At 49.0% G+C, this 14,207-nt stretch overlaps 1 protein-coding gene across 5 annotated transcripts in view; it reads left to right on the forward strand.

Moving 5' to 3' along the window:
* Bcl6 (BCL6 transcription repressor) overlaps nucleotides 1-14,201 on the forward strand; it is a 23,056-nt gene extending 8,855 nt beyond the window's left edge. The window contains exons 1-10 of one of the 5 annotated variants that reach the window (XM_010624137.3): nucleotides 659-1,291; nucleotides 2,465-2,503; nucleotides 3,332-3,503; nucleotides 5,241-5,462; nucleotides 7,077-8,048; nucleotides 8,632-8,813; nucleotides 10,255-10,422; nucleotides 11,491-11,621; nucleotides 11,733-11,870; nucleotides 13,940-14,201. In XM_010624137.3, the coding sequence (XP_010622439.1) occupies nucleotides 3,343-3,503; nucleotides 5,241-5,462; nucleotides 7,077-8,048; nucleotides 8,632-8,813; nucleotides 10,255-10,422; nucleotides 11,491-11,621; nucleotides 11,733-11,870; nucleotides 13,940-14,083 (2,118 nt within the window). In that variant the 5' untranslated portion in view covers nucleotides 659-1,291; nucleotides 2,465-2,503; nucleotides 3,332-3,342 and the 3' untranslated portion in view covers nucleotides 14,084-14,201. Of the gene's footprint in view, nucleotides 1-658; nucleotides 2,504-3,241; nucleotides 3,504-5,240; nucleotides 5,463-7,076; nucleotides 8,049-8,631; nucleotides 8,814-10,254; nucleotides 10,423-11,490; nucleotides 11,622-11,732; nucleotides 11,871-13,939 lie in introns of those variants that run through there. The other 4 variants (XM_010624138.2, XM_010624136.3, XM_010624140.3 and 1 more) reach the window with 4 other exon arrangements.
* Nucleotides 14,202-14,207: the final 6 nt, after the last annotated feature.

The following is a 14,207-nucleotide window of genomic DNA, read 5'->3' on the forward strand; positions in this document are numbered from 1 at the left end:
AGGTACGGTACGTTGGGGTGGGCGAGTCTGCGCAGGCCGGCCCCCCTGCTGCGCCCGGGCTGTGGCTGTGTGGAGCGAGCAAGCGCAGAGCGCTGCCTGGTCCCAGCCCAGGGGAGGAGGGAGGAAAAGGATCGCTTGCTCACTCTTAACCTCGCCTCTCTGCTCGGGTCTCGCTCCTTTTCACTTCTGCTGTTTTCTCTTTTTGCCATTTTTTGGAGAGGCGGGGAGACTTCTCTTTTTCTTCTCCCGTGAGAAGCTCCTTTAAAAACTCGGCCTCCTCACCGTGGTATATACACAAGGAAAACTCAGACGGAAGAGGAAGGTGTAGGAAGCCCATTAGCTCTTCCTCTGGGGGGACCGGGGGAGTCGTGTCCAAGTCTGAGCACTGCAGTTTTTAGTCCCTGGCGATGGCTCTGTTCTCTGCATGGTTGTTTCTGTGGGTTGAGTCTTGTGTGGGGCACCGATGTGGCTGCTGCTGGGAGAGGGGAGTTTTGTCCAAGACTTTGTGAAAGATTGGCATTGAGATCTTGGGTGAGGCTTTAGTCCCAGTTTTCTCTCCAGTAAATCAGAGCTGTTATCAAGATACAGTCATGGGGGTGAAAGGTCAGTGGTCTGTAGAAAGAAAAGGCCAAAACCAAATTCCAGGGGTGCTTCCATATCTGCAACACACAAGGGGAGTGTGCAAAGCTGTGAACTTCGTGGGGTTGTGGCCAGCTGTGCTGCATTTCCTTTTGTTCAGGCAAGCAGAGGCTTAAAGCGAAAAGCCGAAGTCTGAGCTAGCAGTGGACATGGGGGAACTGTTTTGTTTGTTTCAATTGGCATCTGAAATGAGTCATTGCCACTTGCCATGGTGAAATGGCAAATCTCGGCTTCCTGTGGTTCCAAGTCTGGGATTGGAAATCCACAAGACAGCTGGCAGTTGAAAACCAGTTGAAGGACAGCCGGGGTATTCCAGAAATGTTTGAGGACCTCTTCCATGAAGGAAGAGGAGTCGCTAAACTTCATGTGTCTTCAACATTCTTTTTCCAAGGAGATGACCAAGGAGCTCTGGCTAGGACCGCGTTAGTATCTCTGTCTTTACCCATCTTGAGTTAGGATGGGGAGAGGAGGAGGGAGCTTCTTCTTCTGTCCTGTGCCTTCCCGCATGTCCTTCCCCCATCCCGACTCACGCACATGCACACACAACCTTGAAGCCGATGAGCTTGAGTGACTGGCATTTGGGACCACAGAGAAATGTCAGTGTGTCTGGTTACAGACTCAAGGAAACCTCTCATTTTAGAGTGCTCACTGGGTAAGACTCAGCCGCCTGGAATGGAGGAGCAGAGTTATCTGCGTGGGGGAAGGAACTTAAAAATGAGATTCACCCACCTCAGGGTGCTGCCTTGCATGTTCTGCAGCACGTAGGCCAATTTGGATAGAGGACAGGAATCCGAGCCAGGAGACCTAGGGCCAGGCCGGTAACCATCTACACGACCCAACATGACCTCCCTGGGCCTCAGGCCCTTTTCCCCGGAAAATAGCTCTAAAGAGCTAAGCTTTCTCAAATGGAGAAAGAGAGTTCCCAGAGGATATGGTTTGTTTTATTCACAACCCACATAAAGCAGAGTCTTATACCTATGCCTTGCCTGAGTTTTGTTTTAGAGAAACCGATTTGGAGAGAGTACATATTTTATTAAATCTCTCTAAGGTTTAGTGCTCCCCGGCCGGTTCTCAGCTAAACCTCACAGTTAAATCTTTCACCAGGAGGGAGAAGTACACACTGGAAGCTATGGCACTCTGACTGGTCATAGTCCAGAGAGGGAAGGGAGAGGAAACTTTGGGAAAGAGGGCAAAGATACTCCAGGAATGTGAAGACATGCCATCCTAGGCTGCGTTCGGTAGACTCTGTATCCTGTCTTACATGTTCCAGAGAGTCAGGAAATACTGCCTACTTCTTTGTCCTAGGCAAGCTACTTGAACCCTTGGGTCAATTTCGTCACCAGTAAAATAAGGATAAAGATATTGAGTCTTTCAGCCTCATGGACTCATTCTAAGACTTGAAAGATAATATTTTAGCAGGTTTTGAGTACTGTCCAGTGTTTTTAGCCTCTGAAGAAATATTATCACTGATAGTGAAAGGAATGTTTTTCTTATTGCTTCTTTCCCAGAAACTCAAATGGCCCTTGGACAGTTTGAACATTTTACCTTGAGAAAGGAAATCTGTATGTCCCTGCAGTTAACGTACGCAGCAGCATTCCCAGTACTCTGGGTGAAGACGTTAGTGTCACAGAGCTTTGAGTGCCTGCTGTTTCTGTAAGAGCAGAACTGGAATATGTTTGCTAGCTTGTGGTGAAACCGCACCAGCTGGCAGGCTGCAACTATCAAAGCAATATGAAAAACGTGTGTCTTAAAATAAGACTATAGTGAGTGGACAATCTTACATTCATTAAATCAATTTCTGTTTGCTCTCTTCTCTTTTTTGCAGTTTTTAAGCAAGATTTTGCACTGTGAAGCAAGGCATTGGGTAAGTAGATGTAATTATATGCTTTAACATTTTGTGGACAAACTGTTCCTTTTTAATTCTGCCAAAGCATGCGTTTCTGTGAACTTTGACATCTTTTGTTTGAAGAGACAAAGATAAGCAATTCCCTCTATATTTCTTCCAGCCCCTGTCCCCTTCCCCCTGCATGACGTTTTAACACTGTTTTATGGTCAGTTATTCCCTGACTTGTTTCTTTATTCAGACTAACTCTGCTGCTACCATGCCCTAAGGATGTGCTGGTGCTAGGTATTTCAAATACAAAGCAAAACTACTCTGAGGCCCAATAACGGAGAGAGACAGAGTATGGCTGGGATAATGAAATTAGATTTTGATGAAAATAGCTATAATTTTTTTTGGTGGGGAGAACTTACTATAGTCTAAGCACCTATCTCTGATGTTTAAAACAACAACTATAGCTATTACTGTTCCCATTTTGGAAAAGCAAATCCCAGAAAGAGTAAATAACCTGGCCCAAGCCACACAGCTGGCCAAAGGAAAAGCTAGCCCGGTAGCCCTCAAAATAAAGTTTCTCTCCATTGTAACACACTTGCTGGCTCTTGGTGCTTGGCAGAGTATTTCGTGTGTGGGAAAAACATTCAGCAAACTCTTTGCCTCCTCCTTCCCCCTACACAGCTTCCTATATTTTATAGCTCTGAAGAGTAATACCCAGAGATAGGTTATGAGCTTTTCAACGATCAAACACACGAAACCGGAATTGTTGCCCTACCTCAGCAGGCTAAGCCACCTGCTTGGTCCCCCTGGTAAGGACGGTTCCTGAGAACTAAAAGGATTTTGACTTCTTTTGTTCAGGTGAAGACAAAATGGCCTCACCGGCTGACAGCTGTATCCAGTTCACCCGCCATGCCAGTGACGTTCTTCTCAACCTTAATCGCCTCCGGAGCCGGGACATCTTGACTGATGTTGTCATTGTGGTCGGCCGTGAACAGTTCAGAGCGCATAAGACAGTCCTCATGGCCTGCAGGTGAGGGCCTGCAAAGGAAGGAAGGGTAACTACTAGCACGGGAATGGAGGTGCTGGCAGCCAGCGAGCGGAATGAGCAGACCTCTTGCTACTTGTGGGCTGATGTCCCCCGTGTGTCCAGGTCACAGAACACAGCCTGGCTTTGTAACTCCCAGGAAACTAATGGCTAAATATGCTTTTCAAAAGGAAAAGAGTTTCTATTCCGTGGCCATAGTGGGGGAAGAGTTTGTAGACTTCCACAAGAAAGAATGTGTCTGGGACAAACAGGGAGAATGACTTCAGTTGACCAGGGGAAAGGAAAAAGAGAGTCTTACCAGGCGTGGTGGTGCACACCTGTAATCCCAGCACTCAGGAGGCTGAGGCAGGAGGATCGCTGTGAGTTCAAGACCAGCCTGGGCTACACAGTGAGTTCCAGGGCAGTCTCAACTACATAGTGAGACCCTGTCTCAAAAAACCAAAAAAAAAAAAACAAACAAAAGAAAGAAACAGAGAATCTTTAACTAAATTAAGCAGATTGATCTGCAATTTCTTGGTCTTTTGGGCTGTAACTATATATTTTATACTATAACTGTGTCACCATGGGTGTTCAGAATACGTTAGGCATTTGAGCGAGACAGTTAATTCTTCATATTGGGCAAGTTGTTCAAGTTTTCAGAGCAACATTATATTAAATCATCTCCCTACATCTTCCTGGTAGCCTTCCTTGCTATAGATGCACTATATCTCCATTTTGTGGGTGACAAAAGCAAGGCACAGGTAAAACGATGTAGACAGAGACATCCCTGTTGTGGTTGGAAAATGTATGCAATTTTTACAAGAACTTTCTTTTTCTTTTAAGTAATGGAGAGAACTGAAAATCACAGGGATATAAAAATAATAGCTAATGTCTGGCAAGGCTCAGCGCAGGCCAGGCACCCTGCTAGCCCTGAGACACATTCATTGTTGCCATAAGTGTTTAAAGCAGGCGTTATCATTCCTGCTTGTTTACAGGTAAGGAAGCCAAGACGCAGAGACGTTAAGGGTCTTAGCCAAGGTAGTTATTTATTGGTGAAAGTCTGCCTCACCATCTAGAAGGAGTGTAAGTGAGATGACGACCTAGAATTTTAGCTTTCAATTCAGTACCTTCTTCAGCTGAGTACCAGGTTGTCTCCACTAGACAACTTGGGACCTGGGGACATGGCTTGAGGTTTCTACTGGAATCGGCTGGGAATAACTGACCTTCTGACTGTCTGTGGATTGTAGCAAAGCGGTAAAGTGCAGTTATAGGCATATTTTTTTTTTAATTTACTTGGCAACCATATCCAACTGACTCCTTAAAAAAAAGATTTTTAAAAAGAAAGATAATGCAATGCAACAAGTAGGGAATTACTTATACCAAAGATGCAGACTAAGAATAGTTACTGCCAATGTGTACTAAATTTAACTCTGCCAATCCACACAGTTCAGACTAAAACCAAAACAAGCCCCGTGACTTTGAGAATATTACTTAGCCGCTGAGATCTCAGTTCTCCCACAGAAAAAGGTGGAGAGTGGCGGTGCCTACCTTCCAGGAACGCAGGATAATGACGTATGTAGAGGATGTAAGGAGTTCGGGCACTGGGGACACGCTCCATAAATGTGGGTCACAACCGATAGTGGTGAAAGAGCCAGAGAGAAGCCCCGGGTAGTGAACTGAGCGGCTACCAATGCTCACAGGTTTGCTGTTTCCACAAGAGCGGATCCTGTGTTTGTTTTACAGTGGCCTGTTCTACAGCATCTTCACAGACCAGCGGAAGTGCAACCTCAGTGTGATCAATCTGGATCCCGAGATCAACCCTGAGGGGTTCTGCATCCTCCTGGACTTCATGTACACGTCTCGGCTCAACCTGCGGGAAGGCAACATCATGGCCGTGATGGCCACCGCTATGTACCTGCAGATGGAGCACGTTGTGGACACTTGCCGGAAGTTTATCAAGGCCAGGTAAGCTGCCACCTAGGTGCAAGACTTGGAGGCAGAAGAGGTGGTTCTCGAGAACCCCTTGATACCTCGTGCTTGTGGAAAAACTTGGTTCTCCGTGCTACGCCACAGCCTCCATTCCACTGTTATCGCACGCTTTTGACTTTCACCTTCCAGGCAGATATAACGCCCCACAGCTGTCCAGATAAGCCCTGTGCATTGCCCCCCGCTGTTGCCTCCCAGTCACTTAATATGCCCTTTCTTCTCATCCATCCTGCCAGACCAGGACTGGATAATTGCCCCTCCGTGTGGAAGTTTTCCTGATTACCACTCTTCCTCTGTCAGCTCTTCCTCTATGTTCTGAGCACTCTGCTTATTCTTACACCTTCCTTGTCTTTTACTGTTTGCATATGTATTCTAGTTCTCATTTAGATTTCTGCCACGACTATTCATACGCATGCCTTAGTCCTTAGTTCCCTACCACACTCTGGGGTTGCCTCACTTATCTTTTAGGTCCCCTGCTGCTACTTAGGGAAGACACATGGGGAGTTAAATTGGGTTCACTGGGTACAAGTCCCTACCCAAGGGAAGGTAAGACATAATCCTCATTGGAAGGTGAGGAACCTCAAGGACAAAGAAGTCAAGAGCTTTGCTGAGTGGAACAGAGACTTGGGGCTTAATTTTCTGAACCATTTGACCCAGCTGCTCTGGGGAGATTGTACCCCTATTCCACAGAAGGGTTTTCCAGCCTGTGTTTGAGCTGAGCCCAGAACTCAAGTGTTCCTGGAGCTGCACAGCCCCCTTGGAGAGTCAGAAAGCTCCTCTTTGTGTTGAGTTGAAATCTGTCTCCCTAGTTTTAGCTCTGTCAACTGTGAGCATGTTGAGCTGGCCTATCCCCCCCACCCCACACACATAATAATGTCCCTTCAAGTGTCTACAGCAGAGTCTTTTGTCTCCTGTGGATGATAATGATAGTGAGATCATCGTGGCTGTCATTTATGGGCACTTTCTACAAGTCAGGCCCGTGCTAAGAATGATTAAATAACACGCTCCTGGTCCTACAGCTGCTCAAGAGCACAGGTGGGTTTGCAATCCAGGGCTTTTGCACTGGCGTTTCCTGCCCGTTCTTCACCATAAACTTTCCCACGAAGCCATCTAGCATATGGGGCAAGTTGTTCCTTTACTAGGGAACTACTTTGTTTATGACCCTCTGCAAGTATACTGTGCAAATTCTTCCCTCCTTTTTCCTATGTGTGTAAAATTCCTGCCTTTCCTTCCTTGCAGGATTTTGCATGCATGAACTGCGTGAGATAAGCGCTTTGAAAGCCACTGAATTCTCTAACTTCAGAAGAGTTACAAGTTCACAGATATGAATATAGATGTGCCTTACACTCAAAAACCATGTCTAATCAGCACAGATTGGATAAGTTGCTCCCTTCCCCGGGCCTCAGTTTCCCCCCACTGTAGGCTAGATGATCAGACTTCTCGTGTAGATGTCTTCTGTCTGCGTTTCCCTATTCCAGAGCCACGTTCCCTGCATCTCACTGACCCGCTCACAGATGTGATTATATAACCGTGTCCCTGGAAGGTCATTTGCTTAACAGTTCTGACCTTGTTCCCGGTGTTGTTCTCCCACAGTGAAGCCGAGATGGTTTCCGCCATCAAGCCTTCTCGTGAAGAGTTCCTGAACAGCCGGATGCTGATGCCTCAAGACATCATGGCCTATCGGGGTCGGGAAGTGGTGGAGAGCAGCCTGCCGCTGAGGAACCCTCCGGGGTGTGAGGGTAGAGCTTTTGCTCCCAGCCTGTATGGTGGCCTGTCCACGCCGCCAGCCTCCTACGCCATGTACAGCCACCTCCCGGTCAGCCCTTTCCTCTTCTCCGATGAGGAGCTGCGAGATGCTCGGATGCCTGTGGCCAACCCCTTCCCCAAGGAGCGTGCCCTCCCCTGCGACAGTGCCAGGCCAGTCCCTAGTGAGTACAGCCGGCCGGCTCTGGAGGTGGCCCCCAGCGTGTGCCACAGCAGCCTCTACTCGCCCAAGGAGACGGTGCCAGAGGAGGCACGAGGTGACATGCACTACAGTGTGACTGAGGGCCCCAAGCCTGCGGCCCCCTCGGCCCGGAGTGCCCCATACTTCTCCTGTGACAAGGCCAGCAAAGAAGAAGAGAGACCCTCTTCAGAGGATGAGATTGCCCTGCATTTCGAGCCCCCAAATGCGTCCCTGAACCGGAAGGGTCTGGTTAGTCCACAGAGCCCCCAGAAATCCGACTGCCAGCCCAACTCACCCACTGAGTCCTGCAGCAGCAAGAATGCCTGCATCCTTCAGGCCTCTGGCTCCCCTCCAGCCAAGAGTCCCACTGACCCCAAAGCCTGCAACTGGAAGAAATACAAGTTCATTGTGCTCAACAGTCTCAACCAGAACGCCAAGCCAGAGGGGCCCGAGCAGGCTGAGCTGGGCCACCTCTCCCCACGAGCCTACACTGCCCCGCCTGTCTGCCAGCCACCCATGGAGCCCGAGAACCTTGACCTCCAGTCTCCAACCAAGCTCAGTGCCAGCGGGGAAGACTCCACCATCCCCCAAGCCAGCCGGCTCAATAACATCATGAACAGGTGATTTCACAGGCTGGTAGGGTCTGAGCGCAGGAATCTCCTGGGGAGAGGCCTGGGTTTGTAGCTTGTGATGGCCACAGGGGCTGTGTGTGTTCTTCTTTTGCTGAAAATGCTGAGTCTCCTAAAGATGTGGAACCAGTGCCTACTGAGTGAGTCAGCCTACGTGAGGCAATATGTTTCACTTCAGTGTGCTTTTTACAAGACAGCTCATTCCCTTCCAAGGCAGAAGAGTCTTCTGCAAATTCAAATCAAAGGCACTTCCTGTGCTCTTGACAATGGCCACAGATCCTCCTTCTTCCCTGACTTAGCTCAGTGGTTCTGCCACTTGTGGAGTTCAATCCATGGTACCAAAAAATAAAACAAAACAAAACAAGAGAGGTGTTGGCTGCACTACCTAAGGAAAAACAACTGGGCCCAAGAGAGGGGTTTGGGCTCTGTTTGACGCTGCAGATGCTATTCTGAGGCAGCGATCAGAGGCCTCAGGGCCTTAGACTTGCCTGACCCAGAGAGGGCAGGACGCAGGGAATTGAAGTGGGTTGGCCCGCCCAGCCCAGGTGCTGAGGTTCTTTCTTCCTGTCTGCAGGTCCCTGACAGGCTCTCCACGAAGCAGCGAGGGGCACTCGCCTCTCTACTTGCACGCCCCCAAGTGCACGTCCTGCGGCTCTCAGTCCCCGCAGCATGCAGAGATGCGCCTCCACACAGCCGGGCCCACATTCCCCGAGGAGATGGGGGAGACACAGTCCGAGTACTCAGATTCCAGCTGTGGTGAGTCCCTTTCCCTGCCTCTGCTTTTTGGAGAGAAGGAATTGCCCCAGGGTTTTGTGTTTCCCTTTTATATGCGTTGTTGTCCAGAACCAGAAATGGAAATCCGTGACACATAACATCCCCGGTGGATGACCCTACTCTTCCCCTCTTGGAAAACCGGGGTGGCCAGAGCTGGGGATGAGGTATTGGAGTAAGTGGTGAAATCAAAGCAAAAGTAAAAGTTGAGGTAGCCAGGAAGCTGGCTCGTGCCCCCAGAGCTTGCCTTCTCTGCCATGCTAGGTCTGGGTTCTCTGAGGAGAAGCACTTGACCTCAGCCCTTCTAGCAATCTCTGTGGGTCCCAGTGAGGCCCTCGAAGGTAGGAGGCAACTGAGTGAAGTTAGTTGAACTGAATGGTGAAATGCATGTTTCTGGATAGTTGGTGATCCTCAGTTTTGGTTTAACTCTTCTCCCACTCTGGCTGTTGCTTTACGGCCCAGTCATACATCGTCAGGGTTCATTCACCGTGGCATGCCATTTTCAAACGCTTATAGCAAGAGGAAAAAGAAATCAGTTAGTTGCTCATTCAGAGAGATTTGACCCGGGATCACAGATTTTCAGTCAGGGGAGAGCAGGGACTGTCCCCTTCTGTCCCCCAGCTATGTGCCTTGCTCTGCATTCCAGTTCCCTTTTTTTTTCTAAGCCTCTTTCTACTTCCACTATCATCTTTAGTCTCCCAAGGTCACAGAAGTGTTTCGGAGACATAAAATCCAGAGAGGTGCAAGGATGAGCGTGGAGATGTCCTCCTCAACTCCTAGCTCAGTGACCTCAAAGTACACCCAGAATTGACCTGTATCTCACGTCCCCACAATGCTTTGTGATTTATTTTGTGTTATATAACATGTTCCTGTGGGGCAGGCAGGAGAGGGATTTATTATCCTGACTTGGAGATAGAGGGCAGAGAGAGGCTCAGAGAGGTCAGAGGCCTTGCCCCAGAGCTTCTGAGCATGCATGTAAACGAACTCTGTACTGATAAGGAAAGTGAGCTCTCAGAGGTCCTGAGACAAGGAAAAACTGTTGAGCCTCCTGCAAACTGGCTTAGACCCTCTGAACACTGTTGGTTTGCACTTCTCTCCTCTACCTTATTGTTCAGTCTGTCTCCTTTCTCCTCCATGCATGAGAATCTTAATGCTAAGAAAACTATAAAATCCTATCGGCAGGCTGGGGATTTAGCTCAGTGTTCCTGCCGCCTGCCTCACAAGTGCAACATCCCGGGTTCAATCCCCGGTACCAAACAAACAAAAAAACAAACGAAAAACCCATTGGCCGTTTTCTCTGAGCTCCCCTGAGCATTAGTTGGGGGCTCTGGGACTCTGCTTGGCACTAGGGTAGCTCCAGGAGAAGGACCCTTATGACCTCCCTCCTTACCTTCTTCTGACGTGGTGTCCCTCTGCCCCCCGACAGAGAACGGGGCCTTCTTCTGCAATGAATGTGACTGCCGCTTCTCTGAGGAGGCCTCGCTCAAGAGGCACACGCTGCAGACCCACAGTGACAAACCCTACAAGTGTGACCGCTGCCAGGCCTCCTTCCGCTACAAGGGCAACCTCGCCAGCCACAAGACCGTCCACACGGGTATGGCCCACCCCACCTCAGCCCTCCAGGATCCTTAGGGGAGGATGGCAGAGATCCTAGAGCCAGCAGCATGGGGCCTTGGGGTTCGCTTGGGTGATGCAGGGAGCAGGCCCTGTCCTGGCCCGAATGAGAAGCTCAAACCTGTTTTGTTTTGCTGAGGGCATTGTCCACTCCCCATATGCTGTGTCTTTCCTCTGAGGCTCTGTCCTGCTTCTCTGCCTTTGCTGGGGTCAGAAGGGTTATTCCCATCACACAGGAGAAGAAACTGAGGCTGATAGAGAGAAAGTGTCGTGTTTTCGTAAAGCCAGGGAAATGTGAAAGTCCTTTTAATGTCTTCCGGAGACTTGTTTCCTATCAGTTCACATTCCTTACCTGGTAGCTCCACACAACCTGATTGTTGTCCCCAGTTTACTCTCTTAGATCTTTCAGTGGCCTCCTCCCCCAGAAACTTTCCATGGAGGAAGGCGCAGCTCTTTGGTTGGGTTCCTCTGGCTGAGCTTCTGCTCAAACCCAGACCCCAGCCCGCTTGCAAATGGAGTACAGCGGTAGTGGCCACAGGCGGAGAAGCATGTTTGTTCTGAAAGGGAGAAACTAGAGCAGACCGAATGCATCTCCTCCCTGAGTCAGTGATCGGTGGCCTTGGTTTTATCCAATGGAGGAGGCAGAAGAACCTTCCCAGGTCCTCTGAATTAGCCTTGAAGATCCAGAGAGGGAAACTGAGGCCCGGAGAAGGGCAAAATCTTGCCCAAGTCCTGCAGGCAGGTGACCCCGGTGACAGCACTGGTCCTGAAGCCTGGGCTCCCTGAATCTGCCCCCTCTCACCCCATGCCTCCTTCTCCCCACCATGCCACTGCTTGTTCCTTGGGCCTGGTCCCCCGTAGGTGGCCAGTATGTGTGTGAGGAAGGGGGCCACCAGGGGCCGATCCTGGACCCTCTGCTCTCTACATCTCCCAAGAGTAAGGAAAGCATAGGCAGCCCCAGAGGGTGGGAGTTTGCCTGAAATCCATGGGAGACCTTTCCCGCTGACATGGCTTTCCTTTTTTCTCTCTCTCTTTTTTTTAATGATAGGTGAGAAACCCTACCGTTGCAACATCTGTGGGGCCCAGTTTAACCGGCCAGCCAACCTGAAAACCCATACTCGAATTCACTCTGGAGAGAAGCCCTATAAATGCGAAACCTGCGGAGCCAGATTTGTACAGGTGAGTGGGGAGGCGTGGTGAGCAGACCCCAGCAGGCTCTGCACTCTGGTGAGTGGGAGGAGGGTGTGCAGCCCACCCCAGCAGAGCCTTTCACGCTGTGCTCCTCCTTAGGTGGCCCATCTCCGGGCCCACGTGCTCATCCACACCGGGGAGAAGCCGTATCCCTGTGAAATCTGCGGGACCCGCTTCCGGCACCTTCAGACTCTGAAGAGTCACCTGCGTATCCACACTGGAGAGAAACCTTACCATGTGCGTACTCCTCTGTGGCTGGCTGGGGAGCAGTGGGACTGATGGCGCCAATCTCAGGCACACAGTGAGGTGTCTGCTGAACTAAGGGTTGGGAGTCCAGGATTAGGTCCTGATTATCAAACACACCCTGCTGGACTTCAGCCTAGGTCTCTGTAAAGCAGAGGCACAGGCCTTAGGAAAGCAGCCCAGCCCGTGGATGCATAGATCGGAGGCCCTTTCACTCATTCCACAAATACTTACTGGGTGCCTACAGCACAGCTGTACCCTGAGGGAGCAGTACATTTGAGAGCAGCTGAAGTGTCTGAAAAGGAGCTATCTTACAAGTAGGAGGAGAATCGGAAAAATGTGATGTTATTAAGAAAAAACAAACAAAAAATCAGAGAAAGGCCACTTCAAGAAAGTAGAGAGGGCCAGCTGTAGAGCACAGTGCTATGACCAGGCCACTAGATCTGTCTGTCCCACAGCAAGATCTCAGCAAACTATGGCCTGCAGGCTACTTTTTAAATATTCCATGAGCTAAAAATGAGTTTTAATATAAAAAATAGTATTTTGTGAGACTGTTATATGAAATTTAAATTTCAGTGAACATAATGCTATTGGAACAGAACTGCGCTGGTTTATTTACGTTTTGTCCAATCACTGTGGGTGGGATGGGGCCCAAGAGAGAATGGTTCACCCACATCTCAGGGGTTACCCTGCAAATTCTGGTTCACGTGTTTATAAGGCTTTGAGCAAATATCTGCTTGCTTATTATTTGTTCTTGGGCAAATTATTTATCTTCATAGTGCCTTAATGTCCTCATATATAAAATGAACCTGAAAATAGCCCTTCCCTTATAGAGTGGTAATATTAAGTTAAGCAGTTCAGGATAGGTCATGCACATAATGAGAATACAACAAGTATCTTCTGTATCCTGATTTGCTAGAATTTTAGATGTAGAAGATATCAGAGTTGAAGATGGACCTGGGTCTCCTAATACCAGGGCTCTTTACTCACTGACTTGCTCATTTTATTTATTAATTTCCTTTTCTTTTGTTTTTGTTTTGTTTTGTTTTGTTTTTTGAGACAGGGTCTCACTATGTAGTTGAGACTGACCTGGAACTCACTATGTAGCCCAGGATGGTCTCGAGCTCATAGCAATCCTCCTGCCTCAGCCTCCCAAGGGCTGGGATTATTGGTGTGCGCCACCATGCCTGGCCTATGTATTAATTTCCTAAATCTATTTATCCTTTTACCTTAAAACATATTCTGTATCTGAATATAGTTTAGAAAACTTATTCTTTTAGAATAGTTTTAGATTTAGACGAAGTTTGCAAGGGTTATAACAGAAAATTCCGTTTTATTTGACATCTTCCACAGTTTGATATATTTGCCACAACTAATGCAGTAGTACAAGTCTGTATTGCATTTGGATTTGCTCACTGTTTATCTAAACGTGCCTGTCTGTGGACCCAGGGTCGGATCTAAGTCACTCCATTACATTTAGTCCATTTTACTTTGAAGTAACTTTTTCCAGCAGCAGTATTACCACGCATTCATCAAATCAAAGTAAAACGCAGCTCTCCTTGCTAACGCTTTTCTGACAAACCTAAGAGATATGTCCTAGTAAAGAATATAAGTCTGATAGAAATATCCTAGAGTCTAGACTATCCATGAATTTAGATTGGTCTGGTACATCTGTCTAAATGCATTCAGTTTATTGCATACCTCTCTCCTAGGCACTAGGGAGATTATAAAGTTTAGTGATGAGGCTGCTTAATGCACAAGGACGGCTGTGTGACAAGGCTATAAATCTGGAATCCGCAGGAAAGAGGGGTTCTTCTTATCCTAGAGAGATTCAGAAACGCCTCCTCGCTTAGGGGAGTCGGCACCTGAACGATGCCTTTGGGTAGGATTTGCATCCCTGCCGTTAAATCAGGTCGAGCCAGGGGAGGGCGCGGGTGGCACCACAGTGCTCACGTCCGGGTAGAAGCCCAGGGAGGAGCCGCGCGAGTCCCTCCCCAGGCACTTTGCCTTCTCTGGGGCTTGGGTTGCCTGACAGCTGACAGTCTGCTTCTGCTGCCCTCCAGTGCGAGAAGTGTAACCTGCATTTCCGCCACAAAAGCCAGCTGCGACTTCACTTGCGCCAGAAGCACGGCGCCATCACCAACACCAAGGTGCAGTACCGCGTGTCGGCCACCGATCTGCCTCCGGAGCTCCCCAAGGCCTGCTGAAGCGCGGAGCGTCGTCCGCGCTTTCCTCTCCAGCCTCTCCTGGGCATCATGGTCGACCCGCGGGTACTGCGACACTTTCCGGCGTTCATCCCATGCTGCAGTGCCTCTTTCATCCACTAGTGCG

This window comes from Fukomys damarensis, unplaced genomic scaffold (genome assembly GCF_012274545.1).
Source record: "Fukomys damarensis isolate Sample0158 unplaced genomic scaffold, DMR_v1.0_HiC HiC_scaffold_12, whole genome shotgun sequence".
NCBI classification, from domain to species: Eukaryota; Metazoa; Chordata; class Mammalia; order Rodentia; family Bathyergidae; genus Fukomys; species Fukomys damarensis.